The sequence below is a fragment of the Neomonachus schauinslandi genome, chromosome 7, assembly GCF_002201575.2.
Source record: "Neomonachus schauinslandi chromosome 7, ASM220157v2, whole genome shotgun sequence".
Classification (NCBI taxonomy): Eukaryota; Metazoa; Chordata; class Mammalia; order Carnivora; family Phocidae; genus Neomonachus; species Neomonachus schauinslandi.
Genome location: NC_058409.1, coordinates 117,216,310 through 117,237,232, shown reverse-complemented (window position 1 = coordinate 117,237,232; position 20,923 = coordinate 117,216,310). Strand labels below are relative to the sequence as shown.

The window sequence follows — 20,923 nt, the reverse complement described above, 5'->3', positions numbered from 1 at the left end:
TGTTTACCTGGATAATATCCTAGCTCTACCACTGTGTGGCCTTTATGAAGTTACTCAATCTGTCAGCAGCTTGGCTTTCTCATCCGTCAAATGGGGATAATGGTACTTTCTACATAGGATTGCCTGTGAGGGTTGAATGAATTAATGCATCTAAAGTGTTTAGCATGGTGTCTGGCATATACTACTCTAAATGTGAACTGGTCTTATAATTATCTCCTGGCTCTGTTTCTTTCTTTTTTTTTTTCTTTAAAGATTTTATTTATTTGACAGAGAGAGACACAGCGAGAGAGGGAACACAGCAGGGGGAGTGGGAGAGGGAGAAGCAGGCTTCCCGCTGAGCAGGGAGCCCCACCCCAGGACCCTGGGATCATGACCTGAGCCGAAGGCAGACGCTTAACGACTGAGCCACCCAGGTGCCCCAACCTGGGTCTGTTTCCTATCATGGCCTTAGTATAGGTCATTGCTGTAACACTCAAGTGCAGTTTGGTAAAATCAGTTGCAAATGGAGCAACATAATTTAGTCCAACTCACTGGTGTGGTTCAGTCAGAAGATATAATTTAGAATAATTCTAAGAAATAATTGAACTATAATCATCCAAAAGTACCATTTCTCCAATTTAATTAGTTTGATGACAGAATTCGGGATTAAACCAAGAGCTTGATGTGTACGTATTCTCTAATGCCTAGCGCCTGGCACATAGTAGGTGTGTGGTACACATTTGTGAATGGATGGATGGGTGCATGCTGATGAAAACCAGGTCAGTACTCTCCTGTAGAGAGAGCTGAGACATGGGCAACAAAATCGAGGTGTGTTGAGGTTATATTATTATCTGATGGTGTCATACCTTTTCAAAATGGAAGTAAAGAGAGTACAGTATGGATGGGGCAACATCAGATTTGTGGTTAAATCCTGGATGAGAACCTTCTGGAAAAATGTTCTATCTGTGTGGTCCCCTTGCTGCTCGTAGTAGTATCACTATGGGGAGAGTCCGTGGCAGCAGAACAGTGGAACTTCTCTGACAATACCCTAGGTTGGATTTGGGAGGGTTAGGAATTGAGTTCATGTGTATAGTCATTGGGAGATGAAGGTAAGAACAACTGGGCACAGCTGTTTTCCCAAGCCTATTTATTTAGAACCTTTTAGAAGATTTATTATTATAACACAATAATTAGAACCATAAGTGAGTGCTTTTTAGAGTAATGTGTTGAATTGTTTCTTGAACCAGTTAGGCATGCATTATACACTGAAGAGTTCTTTACGGACAGGAAGACAGCAACATTATGTATTGGCTGTTTATAATGCAATTTAGGAATAAAAATTAATTTAGTTGTGGTTAAATTGGTTAAGGCAATTCTGTATTGAGATTATTATATAATATTTTGCAGATAGAAAAGGTGAATTAGGTGCTCTTCTCACATTCGCAGTATGCAAGTATTTTTGGAATATAGTGTCAACTTTTTGAATGACACTGAGGAAAGTATGAGGACTTTAGTTTGTTTTGCTGGAGTTGCATTATTGTTTATTTGAAACTGTAGGAGAGGGTTCTTGATATTTGATGGGAAGCAACAGTTGCCTTATAGATCTTTCCTCTCCAACCTGTTGAGGTGTAATTTACATGTAAAACAATTCACCAGATTAATACTGAGTTTGAATTTTGGCAGTTGTATACAGTGGTGTAATCACCACCATAATCAAGATAAGGGAACATTTCCATCATCCTGAGTTTTCTCATGACTCTAGTCAACCCTGATCCCCAGCCTCAGTTATCCATTGATTTGATCTTTATCACTATAGTTGTATTTTATTTAGGATGTCATATAAATGGACTCCTACAGTGTAGTTTTTGTGTTTGACGTTTTGCATTTAGCATTATGTTTTAGAGATTTGTCATTGTTGTTGTGGGTATTACTGTTTCATTCCCTTTTATTACCAAGTAGTATTCCATTGTATGGCTGTACCACCTGTTGATAGTGTTTCCACCTATTACGAATAAAGTGGCTATTCTTTCATTTCCCAGTAAATACCTAGGAGTGGAATAGCTGGGTTGTATAGTAGGTGTGTTTAATTTTTTTTAAGAAACTGCTAAACTGTTTTCCAAATTGTTGTGCCATTTTACATTCCAACTTGCAGTGTATGAGAGTTCCCATTGCTCCACAGCCTTGCTAATTCTTGGTATGATCAGGCCTTTTTATTTTAGCTGTGCTAGTAGTTATATAGTGGTTTTAATTTGCATTTCTCTTACAGCTAATGATGAGCATTATTTCATGTGCTTTTTTGCCATATGTTTATCTCCTTTGGCAAGATGTCTAGATTTTTTGCCCATTTTTAAATTGGGTTATTGTCAAGAACTGTGAAGGGTCTGAGATTTTATCCTATTTGCAAGCTGTAAGTTGGCCTGCCAGTTTTTTTGGATGCTGGCAGAAGACAGGAGACTCCTGAGTCAGAGAGAAGGGACTTCATTTCTTTCACAGCATGAGGAGCAGCATGAGCTCCATGTTCATATCAATTTTTCTTTCCCTCCTCAGCCCCCACCCAAATCCCTCAGGGGCGACAACAGTGGCCTAGGTGTGTGCTGTACTCACAGTGGTTTGCATCACATTTGAGGAAACTGACGTTTTTTTATAATGAGCTGCAAGCAAACCTGGCCGGAGGGGCCATTATCTTTATTATCCTGAGTAATAAATGAACCTATCCTCCACTTGAGAAGACAAGCATTCTCTTCTAAGGCTATTTGCTATGCAGACAACCTTGAAAAGATCCAGAACAAAGGTATCTTTGTTTATAAGACCTATAGAAACATGAGGGATCCGTGGAGAGTTATCTTCCAACAGTATCCTTGTTTCTACATTATTTTAGCTTCTGGTAAATTTTTCCACGAGTATACTACTCTGTGACCACTCTCATTAATCTGATCAATAGGGACTGGGTCCTAATCCATTCAGTTTTTTTTCACACTGGATTTAATTAAGGCAACTATAAACAGAACTTGAAGCAGGAGGATGTGGCCACCCTGCAGTGCTGAGTTTAACCATCCACTCACTCCCCTAAGGTCCTGGACTCAACCAACTGAATAAATCCCTAGAAAGCCGGGTAGCTTTTGTCTTTAGTCTGTGTTGACTTTTCCACTTAGCTTTAAGCATTAATCCAAGTATAGCAAGATCTTTTAGCACTTGCACAGTCTCTGCATTGGCCCACTGGGAGGAAGTCTAGGGCAAGTCTATCATCCACAATAACCCTAACCAGTGATTTGAGGCTGACATGAATGACTTCCAGGACCCAAGTGGTATCATTGATCACATAGGCTTAAGTGAGGCACAAATTTTGCATCACCTTTTTAATTTGGATGATTCCCATTGTAGGGAAAACTACCCATGGAGCACACATAAATAACAAGTCAGTTATTTTTCTAGGAAACTCCCCCAAGTGCCCAAAAGTTGCCTTGTTTTGGAGAGAGCATCACTCCAGTCATCTGAGAACTAAACTGATCTATTTGTGGTGTTTCCTTAAAAACTAGATGATCTCTTCTACCCACCCCTGAAGTGCAAGTCATCATACTTTTAGGGAGGGAAGTTAGTACCTGGCTCTCATACGAGAAGTATGGTCCCTGGGGCATATAGGTGGGTCGGAAAGAAAGTGTTGTTTACAACTGTTTGTACCCTAGAGTAGGACTTTCATCATTCAGGGGCGCAAGCCTCAAATGTGGCTTCCCCCTTTCCCTGATTGAACCTGGTCCTTGTTTTTTGGAGGGATTGTCTGAGGGCAGTCAGCTCAAACCATTCTGTTTGTCATGCGCACCTTAATGCCAGTTGAGTGGTAATTATCCACCTCATGAACTGAGCCTCAGCTTTGGGAACAGTAGTGGGGCAAATATGGAACATGTAGGAGCTTGGCCAACCCCTGCTGTTTCCAAAAGACTTCTTGGTATAGTTAAGGGAAATGATCATCAAATCATGGTCAGAGTCATTGGGCAGGGGAGGACAGATCCAGCAGTTGATTTAAAGTTGCTTGTAACAGTTTGGGAGAGCTGCATCAGAGCATTTTCCTACAGAGGAACGCTATAGGGGCAGTTCTAAAGGACAAAGACCATTAATCCCTTCCTCCCCCATACCTCCTGGAGTCTTAAGATTTTTTTTCTTTTCAGGTGTCAGGGTTGTTGCTCTCCCTTCACCTCCATAGAATCAAAGGCATTTTCATAAAACTTAGAGACCCATTGTATTTCCCACTTTGACTTTTGGTCACTTTTTTTTTTTTTTTAAGATTTTTATTTATTTATTTAGAGAGAGCCAAGCAAGCATGAGCTGGGAGAGGTGCTGAGGGGGAGGGAGAGGGATAAGCAGACACTGCGCTGGATCTCAGGACTCTGAGATCATGACCTGAGCCAAAACCAAGGGCCAGACACTCAACCGAATGAGCCACCCAGGCCGCTGCACAAGGGCCACTCTTAAGTGTACCTGGCAAGCAGTATATTCAACCAAGTGGTCGTTATTTTTAGGATCTAAGATGATGTCAGTTCAATAAGAAAGTCCAGATGACTGAACTGGAATTAAGTTTGAATCTGCTAAGCCCACTTTAGACTGGGCTGTCACCTGGAAGAGACACCAGCCAGGCTGTGCCAGGGTTGCCATTGCAAGGGAAGGAAAAGGATTGTGTCTGAGAATGGTTAGGGCAGAATTCAAACTTTCCAGTTTGGTTTCTATAACTTCCCACCCATTTTGTCTTGATCATTATCCAGGAAGCAGAGAAGAGATGGTTCTTTTCTGGGGACAGCTGAGTTCGATGACCAACCTGCCTTACTCAGATTTTTGGACAAAGAGGAGATAAGAGAAGTAGAGTCAGAAATCTTCCTAAGTCAGTATTGAAGGAGGCTTTTGCAATGCTCTACATTATCTATATCTGTGCATGGTAGGGAGCTTGCAGGGTTCATCAATACCTTGGCTGTCAGCCAATTATCGAGTAGCTTTAGGCACAGAAAGATCAGACTGCAGATGATTCAGACAGCTAACCATATGACGCAGATTAGTCTCAAGGGCACAGTGGTGTGGCCAGAACCAGCAGATCAGTCTGAAACAGCAGCACTGCATCCTTAAAAAGTGTCAGCAGTGGTGAGACAGTAGGGATAGCCCTGGGATGGCGTCAAAGGTCCAGTGTAGTCAGTCTTTAGGAACAGTCAGAGACAATGCACAGTGTAGCCTCCTTCACCACGAGACAAATAGGCCAGCTTTTGGTGGGTGTCACATGTCTGGCATCCAGTGGCAATTTGTATATCAGAAGCATAAGGTCCTTTACTTTATGCTGTCTGTGATGGTGGATATGTCAGCATGTTCGGAATAACACTGGATCTAGGGGTCAGTGATGGAAGTCTAGGCAATGCAGGCTTGATCAGCAGCTTCATTCTGGTTAGTATCATTAGAGAACAGGCCCTAACCATGGGCATCTGAATCAGTGATCCAAATAGTTTGATCAGCAACTGCTGTTTGTTTCCACAGTTGTGGTCCTGAGGATAGATGTCTTTAATCTGCCAAGATTTCCAGCTCTTCCAAACAGCTGGGTCATTAGCAGCAGCCCAGGAGTCAATAAAATATAATATGATTCATTGTGTAGAATGTCATCCAGGGCTATGAAGAAAGCTTCTGAGTTCTGCCCTCTGAGCACAGGGACCACATCCACTTCTGGTTTTGCGTAGTTGGTGCTAAAGCTGAGCATTTGCAGCAACCCAAGGAACAACATCAGTCTTGAGTTTAGCCAAACCATCGGTGAACCAAAGACCTCATTGATCTAGTGGCTTTCTTTGGGCAACAGAGTTGGGGGAGCTACCATTTTTTTCATGTAAAGCCAAGAGGTCAACTGCTTTCTTGAGTGTCTTTTTTTTTTGAGATTGATTTATTTTAGAGCAAGCGAGGGAGTGGGGGGAAGGGGCAGAGGGAAGAGAAGAGAGAATCTTAAGGAGACTCCCTGCTGAGTACGGAGCCCGACTTGGGGCTCCATCCCACGACCGTGAGATCATGACCTGTGCCGAAACCAAGAGTCAGACTCTCAACCGACTGAGCCACCCACGTGCTCCTTGAGTGTTTTATTTCTATTTGAGAAGTGAGACTTGGTGGGCATGTTTTACCTTGCTAGTTGTGAAGTCTTAGTTGATGCACTCCCACATGGCAGTATCAGGCTACAGAGCCTCAAAACCTCAATGGATCAGGCATCAGTTTTAACAAGAGCCCGACAGCAAGCTAATCCTTTCTTTTCAAAGGGAGTGTACCTTGTAGATGTGTCAGGGAATTGACAGGTACAAAACCTAAGGTGTACCTTGTGGGTGGAGCCTGACTCCTTTTGCCACAAGCTTTAATCTGCAAAAGCATCTCAAAGACTTCTAGTTCAAAGGGCCATTAAGAGTTGTAGGGCCCCCAAAATAGAGAATGTGCCACAGCTTGATGGGCAATTTCCAGTGCAACTTTTTGGTTGGAGCCGCATTTAAAAGATCCTGATTTTCAGATTAGCTGATATAAAGAAGAAAATAGAATGCCCAAGTAGGTACATGCTGTTCCAGTACCCAAAAGGTTCAATAAGATGCCGACCTCATCTTCATTAGGGAGAGGGAGGAGGTAAAGAAACGTAGTTTTTCTTTTACTGCTGGAGGGACTGAGCGTTGTGAATCCACCGTACTTAGTCCCAAGAAACTTCACTTGATGAGCAGGCCTCTGAATTTTGTTGAGGGTTCATCAACACCTGCTCATGGAGATGTGCTAACGTTGAGGTCAGGGCCTTTGAGACAGACTTCTAACTTACCATTCAACAGGACATCAATATAGTGTAAACTTTAGACATCACAAGATAGAGACACTCGTGCTAAACCCTGACCAGCTGCTGGTGGCATCTGTCAGGGGGTTTCTTCCAGTAGCTCTTCTCTACCTATGGCTCTTTCCATTTGGGACAATCCATATCTGATATTTACAGAATAGGGCAGTGTAAATGCCATACCAGTTCCTGCTGTACATTCAGATGTCAAAGCAACAATAGTATGTAGAATCAGCTCCACCCACAGGTTAAGACAGCCTCCCTTTCCTGCTGTGAACCTTGCCCAAACCCCATTAGTTGAATGTGTCTCCTCTGCCCATGGTAGGATGGTGAGTTGGACACCTGAATCTAACAGAGCTATGAAAGTTTGAGTTGCTCCCATTCCTGAGTTTCCCTCCGCATCCTTGGATGGGTATATGGTGTCTTCACTATACCCTTGGGGACAGGGAGGCCTTGGCTCCACCCCTAGTTATCTTCCTCCAAGCAGGTGTGGGGGGAAGGAAGGTAGAAGAGGAAAAGATATGGAGGGAGAAAGTGACTCCATGCCGGTGAGCAGGCATATTTACTTTTGGTTTCAAGCAGATGAAAGCTGCATGTGGCTTGACTAAACATATCTCAAGTGTTTTCGGCCCATCAAAAGCCCTCTATCGGCCAGCAAGGTCATCATTACTGACACCATTTATTTCCGCTTTGGGGACCCCTTGATTCAGCTGCCTTGTCCACATTGCTTTTCAATTGGGGCTGTAAGATTTTTTTAAAGATTTATTTATTTATTTATTTATTTATTATTTAAGAGAAGGAGGGCAAGCACACAAGCAAGGGGAGGGGCAGAGGGAGAGGGAGAGAATCTTGAGCAGAGTCCCTGCTGAGCACAGAGCCCAACATGGGGCTCGATCTCAGGACTCTGAGATGATAACCTGAGTGGAAATCCAAGAGTTGGATGCTTAACCCGCTAAGCCTCCCAGGGACCCCAGGGCCATAAGATTTATATGCCTTTTGGCTGACTCAGATGACTTGCACATTGGTGGCTTTGTAAAAAAGGGTGTACATTAATCCTGGACATTTGCTGCCCTGTTGTCATGATAACAACTCTTATGTTTTTACCTGATTTAACATAAAAGTTAGGGGGATTTTCAGGAGGCCTGACCATAAGAATTTATATTGTTTTGGATTCTTTTCTCATTCTCCAGTGACTCATCTTCGTCAGCATTATAAACCCAATTGGCGGGAAGATTTACTAGTCAGCCCCAAGAGCACCATAGCATCCTTATGGCAGCCAGGACATACTGCAGAAAAAAAACACTGAGACCTTTTACAGTCCTCTCCACATGGATCTAAGGTGGACAAGACAACACTGCAGGAGAGGCTGAGCCCTGTGATGGCCCAGGTGTTGCCATTCTTCTTGATGAGCATCATGTTGCCCCCTCATCTTTCTTTTCTTTTTTTTTTAAAGATTTTATTTGACAGCACAAGCAGGCAGAGCGGCAGGGAGAGGGAGAAACAGGCTCCCCGCTGAGCAGGGAGCCTGATGCGGGGCTCGATCCCAGAAACCCTGGGATCATGATCTGAGCCGAAGGCAGATGCTTAACAGACTGAGTCACCCTCATCTTTCACATGGACTAGCCAAAGTTCTAATGACTCATTTCTGTTAGTAGCAGTTGCACATTACCCTCCTGTCACCCTTGGTTTAGGTAACTTGTCTGTAATGGGGCAAGACCATCTGTCTCTACCCCTGTCTCCACCGTGAATCTTCGTTGTTTTGATGGGTTAAACTTAAGGCTGACCATGAACGAGGTTGGCAGGGAAGTCCTCCCCCAACCCTGGGAGAGTTTGCAACACAAGGAAACCTCTAGCAGCTGTCCTTGAACTTACTGCCCAGTACTCATCCTACAACTTCCCAGTTTTTCCTCATTATAGGTGTTTCAGTTTTCTGAGGCTGCCATAACGAAGTACCACAAACTAGGTCCAACAGAAATTTATTGTCTCACAGTTCTGGAAGCTGGAAATCCTAAATCACAGTGTTGGCTGGGCCTTGCTCCCTCAAAAGGCTCTAGGGGAGGATCCTTCCCTTGCCTCTTCTAGCTTCTGCCAGCCCCAGGGCTTCCTTGGCTTGTGGCAGCATGACTCCCAATTTTTGCCTCCCTCTTCATTCGTGTTGCTGTCTTCTGTCTCGTGTGTGCGCGTGTCCAAATGTACCTCTCCTTATAAAGACAGAGTTATATTAGAGTAGGGTCCACTCTAATGACCTCATCTTAACTTGGTTACATCTTCAAAGACTCATTTCCAAATAAGGTTACATTCACAGGTATCAGGGGTCAGGACTTCAACATATCTTTGAGGGACACAATTTAACTCATACAGTAGGCAATTAAATGGAAGACCATGCATTGCCCAGGTCAGCATTTTTGCTGCCAGCTCCAGTGGACTTCTCACATCCCATTATTTGCTCCTTGGGGCCTCATTCTTTGTGTTCCAGAAAACCCTGTCTTTTTTTGGCATCCTTTCCTTGTTGCCTAAATCTGGCAAGAAGTGTGACGGAACTGAGATTTTACCCTATTTGCAAGTCAGCAAGTTATCCTGCATAGTTTCATGGATGCTGATAGAAGATATGAGACTGTTAAGTCAGAAAGAGTTTACTTTTTGCACAGCAAGCAGCATGGGTTTTATATTTGTGCCAGTTTTCCCTTCTCCAAAGGGGTGACATAGAGTGGCCCAGGTGAATGCTGTGCATCTAGTTGGTTTACATCACAGCTGAAGCATCTCCAGCTTATTAGGAAGCCCACATCTTAGGTAATGGACTGGAAGCAAACCTGCCCAAACATCGCTCCAGAGGGAGCCATACTCTGGCTGTACTGCAGATAGCCTTGAAGAGAGTCCAGAAGAAAAGCTGTCAGGACAGGAGACGTGCAGAAACATGAGACTCATGGATAATTGTCTCCCAATAGTTGTCTTCTCTTATTGAGGGTATTGGATTGTGAGAAAACGTTTTATACTATCTATACGGACCTTTGGCAGATATATTTGTGCACATGTTTTGTCCTGGTCTGTGGCTTGCCTTTTTGTTCTCTTTTGTTTGTGGCTTGCCTTTTTGTTAACTATTTCAAAGGGCAGAAGTTTTTCATTTTGATGAAATCTATCAATTTTTGCTATTGAGTTTTCTTCTTTTTGCATGCTATTTAAGAAATCTTTCAGTAACCCAATTTTACAAAGATATTCTCCTACCTTTTTCTTGAAGTTAAATAGTTTGAGTTTTTATGTTAAAGTTTGTGGTCCATTTTGAAATAATTTTTGAGTGTATGATTTGAAGAGTGGTGGTTGAGGTTTATTTTCTCTATATAAAGACCAGTTGTTCCAGCACCACTCTTAAAAGTTCTTTCCTCCATTAAATTATCTTGGAACCTTTTTTTTCAAAAATCAATTAAAAAAGTGGGTCTATTTCTGGACTTTACTGTGTTCCATTAATCTTCATGTCTGTCACTAATACAGCTTTATAGTAAGTCTTCCGATCTTGGTTTTTGCTTTCCCATATAAATTTTACTATGAACTTATCAATTTCTTTCCAAAAGGATTTCCATTGGCTTTATAGATTTTTAAATCCATACATTATGTATTTCAGGAACAAAGAAAACTCAGCTCCACTAGAGGAAAATACCACAGGAAAAAGTGAGGCAAAAAAAAGAAAGATTGCAGAAACTTCAAATGTTATCACTGAGTCATTGCCCTCTGCAGAATCAGAACCTGTTGAAATTGAGGTGGAGATTGCCGAAGGCACAATTGAAGTGGAAGATGAAGGCATCGAAACGTTGGAGGAAGTGGCTTCTGCCAAGCAGTCCATAAAGTACATTCAAAGCACAGGTTCCTCTGATGAATCCGCCCTGGCACTGTTGGCAGATATTACCAGCAAGTACCGTCAAGGTGATAGAAAAGGGCAGATAAAAGAAGAAGATGGTTGTGCATCTGACCCCACAAGCAAACAGGTAGAAGGTATTGAAATTGTGGAACTTCAGCTGTCACATGTGAAGGACTTGTTCCATTGTGAGAAATGTAACCGTTCATTTAAATTGTTTTACCATTTTAAGGAACACATGAAATCACACTCCACTGAGAGTTTCAAGTGTGAAATATGCAATAAAAGGTATCTTCGGGAGAGCGCATGGAAACAGCACCTCAACTGTTACCACCTCGAAGAAGGTGGAGTCAGTAAGAAGCAAAGAACTGGGAAAAAGATTCACATATGTCAATACTGTGAGAAACAGTTTGACCACTTTGGACATTTTAAAGAGCATCTTCGAAAACATACAGGTAATTAGCAAATCTTTTATGTTAAAAGTATATTTTTCCACATTCACTGCAAATCTGAGTGTCTAATCCTTTCTTTAAATGAGTTACCACAGAAGCCATCCTCCTGTATTTTCTAATATGCAGGCTGAGCTCACATTGTTCTCATGATACTAGTTTATTGAAATATTGATACTTTAAAAGCAAAATCATATCAGTTTTGAAAGTAGCTGTTACTCTTACACCTTGCCAATTTTTGTGTTTTTAAAAGACATACACAAAACACAGTTGTGATTATTTACTAAGGATCATAAATTATGAAATCCTAATTATAGAGAAACTTCACTGTTACTATTTTTACATTTCCTGTCTCTTGTTTATACATTACATAGATGTGTACATTTATGAACAATCACTGGCCTGTTTATACCTTTGCATACATTTGGTCACCTGTTTTAATCTGGTAGCTAGGTAGGCAGTATATGTTCATCTTCCCACACCTCTTCAAGAGCACACAGTGTCAGGAGTGATGGACAGCCAGGAGATGAGAAAGCTAAAGCCTTTTACTGCCCTCCTCCTGGGAGCCCCTCTCAGGCATTCAGGAGCCGTCCCAGGGATCTCACTTTGGGCCTCTGGTCCTTAGAGTCCTGCATCCATCCCCCATGCCTGTTTTTCCCCCGTCAGATTCTCTGTTTTTCCACAAGCATTCTTTGCTAAGTCTCCTGTGTCACACACGGGAGTTACCAGCTGTGACTTGAATTTTGTGTGTGGGGAGAGCAGTGGATATGGTGTGCTAAGTGTCAGACTCTGGACACTTCTTCCCAAGTTCTTCTGTGTGGTGGCTAAAGCTGTTTAAACTGTTTAATACAGTGAATACAACATAGATACTCCATACTATTTGGAGTCTTTGTCTTTGCTGGAGTTTGGAGAGTTTCTAAGAAATTTTTTCATAGATCCTTTGCTGTCCTGAGCTGCTCGCTGCATACTGCTTGAAATTGAGGAAATGGGTAGATTCAGATAAATGGGGTATCCCTCACTTTTAAATGTTTGGTTTCAGTACTCAGGGACTGAATAAATGCTTGGTATCAATATTTAGTGGTTACATGAAAGAGAATCTCATACTTAAGTCTCCGTATGGATTTAAAAAGCTTTAGGGTACTAGTTTGGGTAACTAATAGGTGTTTATGAAATCTTTTGGGAAAATGCTTTCTGATTTTCAAACATATAGGAATATACCTATTGTATATTTAGAAACTGCCTATAGTAATAGTTTTTGGTCCTTAAATATTCATCTGTTTTAATGTAGATTAGTTTTGCAAAACACTTGCTATATCGGCAGCACATTAAATTAGTAAATAAATATTACTTGGTAACTAGTATGCTTTGATAAGGGTTTCCGGTATCCCAACAGATAATCAGTCACTTCTGTCTTCTAGTAATGTAAAAGTAGAAGCAATTGTCTTTTTTTTTTTTACATTACCTGGTGACTTACCTGTTGAAAAACAGGCAACACAGACTATTTTAGAAGTTTTAGAATGTGCTTTCCACATCCTATCTTTTGTATTTTGGATTAAACAGCAGAATATAGAGCTAAAGTATATTGTTGTATGTCTTTATAATTACGTGAGATAATTAAGCAGTTGCTACAAATTATAGAACTAGATGTCCATTGGAAAAACAGTTTAACACATAAAGCAAGCTGAACTTTTGTTGGCATTTAATCTCAATTAACCATACTAGTAATTAGTAACAAGATAGTTGCAGATGTGATAAATGACTTGGTGAATTCAAGAGGAGCGTAAGTAAGTAGTTTTAAATTGTGCTTATGTTAATAAAGAATGGATCATTTCTTGCTTATAACAAACTCAGGGTAAACATAAGGAACCAATCCCATTCCTGTTTCCTATTCTCAAAATTTTGCATACTTTTATTAGTTTAGCGGTTTGGTTTCTTCAGTGTTCTTAAAACATGCACTAGAGTCTATGGCTTGATTTGCAAAATTTTGGTTGTTGTCCTCTGAATTATTTTGTTTCCATTTGGAAAATAGTAATGCCAACCTGCTGGGTCATGGAGATAAATGTTAAGAGTCCCTGCCTTCAAGGAGCTTACCCTTGTGTTGGGGGAGACAAGCAGGCACAGTCACATGTGATGGGCTAAGGGCTGGTAGATGTCAGCACACAGTCTTATGGGAATGCCTGCCTGGGCTGTTTATTTATGATGGAAGAGACAGGGATGGTTTCCTGGAGCATTCACCCTATAATGACTCCCAAAGGAAAAGGAGTTAGCCAGGACATAGGCATTCCAGGTACAAGAAATGAAGCATGCACAGGCATAGAGGAAAGAGATAGACACATGTTTGGAGCACTGCTGGTAGGTTACGATGGCTTGAGGATTGGGTCCAAGTAGAGGAATGACAGGAAATGTAGCTGGAAGAGTTAGGAAGGCTACCAAGTGGCACGCACTTAGGCATCATGGACAAGGGCAAGGGAGAGAAAGTGATGGAAGATGAAGCCAAGATCACGTAGTTATTTTCATAAATGTTGTACATGAATTTGGATTTTATCTTGAAAGACTGAGTCATTTAAAGATGTTTAAACCAGGATCAGATTTATGTTTTAGAGGGATGACTGGCAGGATAGATTGGAGTCGGGGTGAAACCTCCGAAGTCTAATTAGGAAGCTGTTGGAACAGTCTAAGCAAGAATGAAGAGTTGAGTAAAGGCAGTGATAGTGGAAGAGGGTTAGAGATGTGAATAAAGTAGGTAGAATCATCAGAATTTGGTGACCAGTGAAATATGGGAGTAAATTCAGCTTTCTGCCTTGGGTGCCTACAGGATTGGAAGTTTATTAACTTATAGAAGGGTAAGCACGCTAGGGGTGGGAGGACATATCAGACATATTGACAGATTTACCTATGGGACACCTAGTATGAGAGAGAACCTAAAGGTGATCTTTAACCATAACCATGTCTTCAAATGTTACCTGTTTCCCAGAGAGGAGGTATGGAATTACAGAAAGAATGTGGGTCTGGAAATCAGAATTAGATTCCAGCTCCAGTTCTGACATTTGCCAGTATGATGAACTTGACTGGTCACTTTATCTTCGGGCCTCTTTCCTCATCTGTGTAAAAATGGGTAATGATAATCTACTTTATAGGGTTGTGACAAATAAGAGAAAACAGTAAAAGCACTTTGAAGACTGTGCTGTCTACACATCTAAAGTAGAATTAACCTGTTGCTATTTCTAGATTTTATTGGACTTAACTAAGCTAATTTTTTAAATAGCAAAAGCTCAAATGACATAAAAGCTGAAATGACATACAATGATCAGTAGAGAGTTTCAGTAGATCTCTCCAGAAGCAACTACTGCCATCATTTTCTTATTTATCCTTCCCTGTCTGTTCTTTGCATTTTTGAGTACCACAGATGGACACACAGTTTTTGGGGGGGAAAAAACAATGGAGGCATGCAGTACAATGTCATGCCATTTCTCTTAAACTCTTTAAATATGTGAAAATTCAGGAATGTATACCCCCCCCCCCCCCCCCCCCCACTGTGGCTGCATGGTGTTTCGGTGTATGGTTATGCCAAAATTTACCTATATATATATATATATATATTTTTTTTTTTTAAGATTTTATTCATTTGAGACAGAGATAGAAATAGAGAGAGAGCGCGCATGAGCAGGGAGAGAGGCAGAGGGAGAAGCAGGCTCCCCGCTGAGCCAGGAGCCTGATGTGGGGCTTGATCCCAGGACCCTGGGGATCATGACCTGAGCCGAAGGCAGACGCTTAACCATCTGAGCCACCCAGGCGCCCCCATAATTTACCTATATTGATACACATTTAGGTTGTTGCTAGTCTTTTGCTATTACAGACTATGCTGTAATAAGCATACTTGTGCATATATCTTTGTGTATGTGTTCAAGAGCAGAATTGCCAAGTCAAACAATATGGACATTTAAAATCTTGGTATATATCATGAAATTACCATTTAAAGAAGCTATACCAATTTATAGTGAAAAAAATATGCACTACTAAAACCACAAAACTTTTTTTATTTAGCAGTATCTCCCAATATTTGAGTTGAAAAGGAGTTTCTGTACCAACAGTAATTCTAGATCATAAGGTCTAATTTTTTCATCTCATGAACATTATACAAAAAATATTTTTTTTGTCAGGGAAAAAACACAGGGACACCTGGGTGGCTCAGTTGGTTGAACGTCTGCCTTTGGCTCAGTTCATGATCCCAGGGTCCTGGGATCGAGTCCCACATCATGCTCCTTGCTCAGTGGGGAGCCTGCTTCTCCCTGTGCCTGCCGCTCCCTCTGCTTGTGCATGTACTCGCTCTCTGACAAATAAATAAAATCTTAAAAAAAGAAAAAACACAACTCAAAGTTAATTAACTAGTATGGTTCTCTGCAAGCATCATGCTCTCCCTTGAATCCTCTCTCTCCTTCCCTTACTCTGACTCTACCTCAGTTAGCCTGCTAGTACTTCCATCCCTCTCCACCTAGCTTATTGCCCCATTTCTGACTTCTCTATCTTATCTTGTCCTCCTTGTATACAGCTTGAATCACTTTTTTTTTGCATGCTAAGCATATTCCCTTGGCTTTTGAGCCCACTTGCTCTAAAAAAAACCCTTTAAAAAATCCTGGAATTATTGCAGTCATTTGCCTCTCTCTACTCCCTCCTGAGGACTTTTGAGGAAAAAAATCGTATCAGACCTTAAATTAGGCCTTTTGGTGTCTGATTTAGATCTTTCTTTGCCAAAATTGCTATTCTAGACTACTTCAGTCCAATACTCAAGACCCTGCCCACACCCCACCCCAGCAAATGGTATATGTATCATCTGTCAAAACGCTCCATCCTCTTTACTTCCATGCCTTTTTGGAAGAATTTCTGTACTGTTTTCATTGACTTGCCTCTCATCCCCCATAGTCTGGCTTCTAACCCCACCACCATATCACTCACACTGTTCTCACTACAATTAGTACAGTCTCCTGTTGTTGTCCTACCTGATATCTCTGCTCAGTTTGGCACTGTTTACTGCCCTCATCTTCCTGAAGTTTCTTGATTTCCCTCTCTTCTGCTTCTGGCTGTTCTGATTCTCTTGTCTTTGCTGCCTCGTTTACCTGGTGTTTTAACTTGGTGTTTCATTGAGTTCTGTCCTTGATTCTGTTATCACATAACATATTTAGAGTTTTAACCACATCAGAGGTTTTTATTACCACCTAAAGTAACTCCTAATCTGTGTATCAGTCCACCCTCTATTTGGCTTCAGATTAGTCCATATAGCTGTTTACCAGACTTTTCCACTTTGAGTACCTTCGAATCAACAGATACATAACTAAATTTATAATCTTTCCTAACACACTTTCCGCTCCAAACCTACTTGGATTTCTGTGTTATTTATTCCGGTTGGTATTCTAAGCCAGAGATCTGGGAGTCATTACTGATACCTTCCCTCCTTACTCCTCACCCACCAAGTTGTTTTATACTTCTGTGCCTCTGCCTAGAATAAACTTCCCTCTTTCCTTCTCTTACTCCATTCCAGGCAGAATACTCTCCTCCTCCCGTGCTGCTGGAGTACATTTTCCGTTGCCCTTTTTTCTGAAACAGGCCTTCTACGGTACATTGCAGGTGCTCATTTCTGTGTATTTCACCTTTGTAAAATACTCTGGCCTGTGATAGAGTTTTTTAAAAAGGACAGTTTATCATCATCACCTAGCACATGGTCTGGCACGTAGTAAGTGCTCAAAAAATGCTTCTGGATGCATTTCCCCCAAATAGAGATTGATCTTGATTTTTACCTAAGGGAAAATAAACAGCTTTTTAAGAATAGCGGAAACATGAAACAGAACGCAGATCCAAATTTTATTTCTTCCTCAAAGCACAAATACAATTATAATAATTACTGAAAACTTATTATTCCCACCTCTAGGAGAGTCTTTTGGATGTAGTGGAAACATCTGAATTATAAATTCAGATCTTCCTTTCAAGAAGGTGCAATTAGAATTAACCAAAAAGAAAAAAATCTTACTTGCTTTTTCTATTTTTCTTGATTTGTCAATATTTTTTTTCTATTGTAATAGGTGAAAAACCTTTTGAATGTCCAAATTGTCATGAACGATTTGCTAGAAATAGCACCCTCAAATGTCACCTGACTGCATGCCAAACTGGAATAGGGGCAAAAAAGGGAAGAAAGAAGCTTTATGAATGTCAGGTATGTGTGGGTGTATTCTGTCCTTAGCAAAGGAGTGGTCTGTGTTGGAAATCATTAAAAGTGAAGGGTCGCAGAGTATAGAGTAAAAGTATAGAGCTGATAGTTTGGAAATGAGAGTAAAGAACATCACTGTCTTGATTTTAGAAGGAAGATTAGAATAGGGTGTTTTTTTACTCAACCCTAGGTGACACCAATTTCAATAAAATTATGTCCTAAATAATAGATAATATGAAACTGTGGTTATTCTTAACCACTGAGCAATTACTAGAATTCGGGAGTGAGGCAGTGGGGGGCTGGCTGACTAGCTGTGATCAGCTCTTCTTCCATGATTAGTGTGTATATAACCCAAATAATGTAATTGTTCTAAATGGTAATGATACTATGGGAGAAATTGTAATATTGGTACTTTATATTTTTTGAATTTATATGACATTTAAACAATGAAGCCAGTGTTAAAATGTTTCCCAGGATGTATTTGTTAGCTACATCAGCTAAAAGATCAAATAAAAGAATTATGAAATCTTAGACCATATTATGAATATCATACATTTTTCAGAAAACTTCAAATTTTTCCTTAAAGAGAATAAATGTATTCATATTTTCTTCAGTTTAAATATTAGTATTGTTAAAACCATATGTTTGGTTATTTCAGGTCTGTAACAGTGTGTTTAACAGCTGGGACCAGTTCAAAGATCATTTGGTAATACACACTGGAGATAAACCCAACCATTGTACTTTATGTGACTTGTGGTTTATGCAAGGAAATGAATTAAGGAGGCATCTCAGTGATACTCACAATATTTCAGAGCGTCTAGTAACCGAAGAAGTTCTTTCGGTAGAAACACGTGTGCAGACCGAACCTGTGACGTCAATGACTATTATAGAACAAGTTGGGAAGGTGCATGTGTTACCATTGCTTCAGGTTCAGGTGGATTCAGCACAAGTGACTGTGGAACAGGTCCATCCAGATCTGCTCCAGGACAGCCAAGTGCATGATTCACACATGAGTGAGCTTCCAGAGCAGGTCCAGGTGAGTTATCTAGAAGTGGGTCGAATTCAGACTGAAGAAGGTACTGAAGTACACGTGGAGGAGCTGCATGTCGAACGGGTAAATCAGATGCCAGTGGAAGTACAGACTGAACTTCTAGAAGCCGACTTGGAACAAGTGACCCCTGAAATCATGAACCAGGAGGAGAGAGAGCCCCCCCAAGCAGATGCTGCTGAGGCTGCCAGGGAAGATCACCAAGATGCTGATGGTTTAGAGACCAAATCAACAGTGGATTCCCAAGCAGGGAATGAGAACAGAACACCTATGCCTGTTTTAGATTGAAATAACAGATGAATATATTTTTAAATTTAGGTGTTGGATTTTTGAACTGATGATGGGCAGTGTGACTGTCCTTAGGCTAACAGACAAGTGGACCAAAGTTAAAGTCTTTACTGTTGTGAACTGTTTCTGTTGAAACAAACTGATTTCCCCCCAGTTAATGCCACAGAGGAGGGATCTTTCCCATAAGTGAATGGGAAGCTTTGAGAAGTATTATTTCTGGAAACTTAAATGGATTATATTCTTATTATATAGTTGGGTACGAATGTATCTATTTTCATTGTGATAAGGGTTCTCCCTTCTCTCTTTCCCAGGTCATGTTCTTTCTCAGATTTTTTTCCATGTTGTAAAATCAAACGTAAAATCATTAGAATACAAACTTAATGTATTCTAATGCATGTTAAAAAATTGAATATATAGGAAACACAAGGCTGCATGAAGAAAAAAGTACATTGTTAACTGTGCAGTTAAATTTTGGCTTCTGGCTTTCTTTAGTTTGAACAACCTTCTTGTCTATACTGATAGTCACAGATGTCATCTCTGCAACAGAAACAGAGTGGTGGTGGCAAAATTTCTAGAATGTAAAAAAAAAAAACCCACACCCATGTGCCTTTTCAAAACCAACTAAACTTCTTTAAAGTGTCTCTGGTTCTTTCAAAGTTTGTGTTATAAGGAGCAATGTAGGTGATGCTATAGTATTTTATGTTTTTGCTTATAATGGCAACTACCAATTCTTTTTCTTGGTAACTTAGGTTGAGAAATTTCATTTAATGGCAACTGAAGGGCCATTTCCAATTGGGAAAATTCATTTATATCTGTGGTAAACTTTTTTTTTTTAATGAAAAGTTGCACTAGTATTTTACCACCAGATGAAAAAAAGGTGAGCATCATTTAAAAATTAATGTATTTAAAATAAAGTACAGAGAAAAACATGTATATAATATATCAGGCTTTGTTTTGAATGAATCTTCCCCCCGATCCTTAATGTAAAGATCTTGTGCTATAACTTTTAAAGCCATACAAATAAGAGTGCTAAACTGTGGACTTAAAAGTAGGTGTGTAAATATTTTTAATCAGTATTACTTGGAAAATAAAATATAACAACCACATAAAATAAACCAATATGCTATTTTCTTTACCTGTTAAATATTGGGAGATACTTACATTTTTGAAGTAAAGTTTAAAATTATGTGTTCATGACTCTTTTTTTTTTTTTCTTTATGATTACTAGTGTAGAAGTTGGTTTGTGGTCAGAGATCTTACTTGTATTAACATGACTGATACATGAATTAAGATCTACAATTCTCAGTATGCACCTCTAATCCCCAAAAATCAGTTCCAAAGAATGGAAGGAGGGAGAGGTTGGCATTTGCAGTTCTTCCATGGTAGGGCACAAAAGCCAATGGAATTTTTAAAATAGAGCCTATTTTTATATACTTTCTCCACTTACTACTAGTATGTTAAATTTAAAAGATCAATTCAGCTTATCCTCATTTGGTAATCCTAATATTAACTGTTTATGAACTGCTTGAACGAGAATGGCTCCCCACAACTGGAGAGGTCATGGATTTAGAGATAACGGGAATAAGAAGTTGAATTTTTAAGATCAAAAAATTGTATGCAATTGTATGTTCTGCTTGGCCATTGGGTACTTACTACAAAACTTATATATATATAGATATACAGATATATTTTCCTCCCTTTGGAGTCAGAGAATACTGATGATAGAGTTAAATTATATTACATGGAATTTTCAGTTTGCCATAAGATGTCCATGTTCCTGAGTTAGTTGTAGTTTAGTATATGTGCTGCCGAAGCGAGCACCTGAGTTAGTTGTAGTTTAAAAAGAAAAAAAAAATCCCTGACAGATAGTGGTTTCATGTATGTAAATTACTAGTTAGTTATCTAGTGAATTTTGAATGCTGAAAATAGCTCATGATGTGCCCTTTAAGCCAAGGTATGAAGCGAGGTTTATTTTTAAACATAACCTTTCAAGAACTCTGACACAGAGATCAGGGACAAAGGCACAAGGAGGTGTTAAAATTAACACTTGAGTTTTCAGATTTGGCAAGGCCTTTCAAAACAGGTTTGAGGGGCAGGTATAGTTTATTTTACTTTCCCCAAAAGGTACAAGGGCACTCGCTATCCGTGTACCCTGAATGCCAGTAAATTTGATTGCAGGAGAGGAAAGCTTCCCACTGGTGATAAACCTTATGTTGATTAGCACTTTGCAAAACATTCTACATATAATAAAAACAACTATGAAAAACCACAATGTATATTTAAGTATTGAACTGAATATTTT

The 20,923-nt window shown here is 40.1% G+C and overlaps 1 protein-coding gene across 5 annotated transcripts in view; it reads left to right on the top strand.

Moving 5' to 3' along the window:
• ZNF131 (zinc finger protein 131) overlaps window positions 1–19,824 on the top strand; it is a 29,207-nt gene extending 9,383 nt beyond the window's left edge. For 3 of the 5 annotated variants that reach the window (XM_021696581.2, XM_021696594.2, XM_021696602.2), the window contains 3 exons: window positions 10,407–11,092; window positions 17,161–17,291; window positions 17,944–19,769. In XM_021696581.2, coding sequence (XP_021552256.1) covers window positions 10,407–11,092; window positions 17,161–17,291; window positions 17,944–18,621 — 1,495 coding nt within the window. In that variant the 3' untranslated portion in view covers window positions 18,622–19,769. Of the gene's footprint in view, window positions 1–10,406; window positions 11,093–17,160; window positions 17,292–17,943 lie in introns of all 5 variants that reach the window. The other 2 variants (XM_044916928.1, XM_021696590.2) reach the window with 2 other exon arrangements.
• Window positions 19,825–20,923: the final 1,099 nt, after the last annotated feature.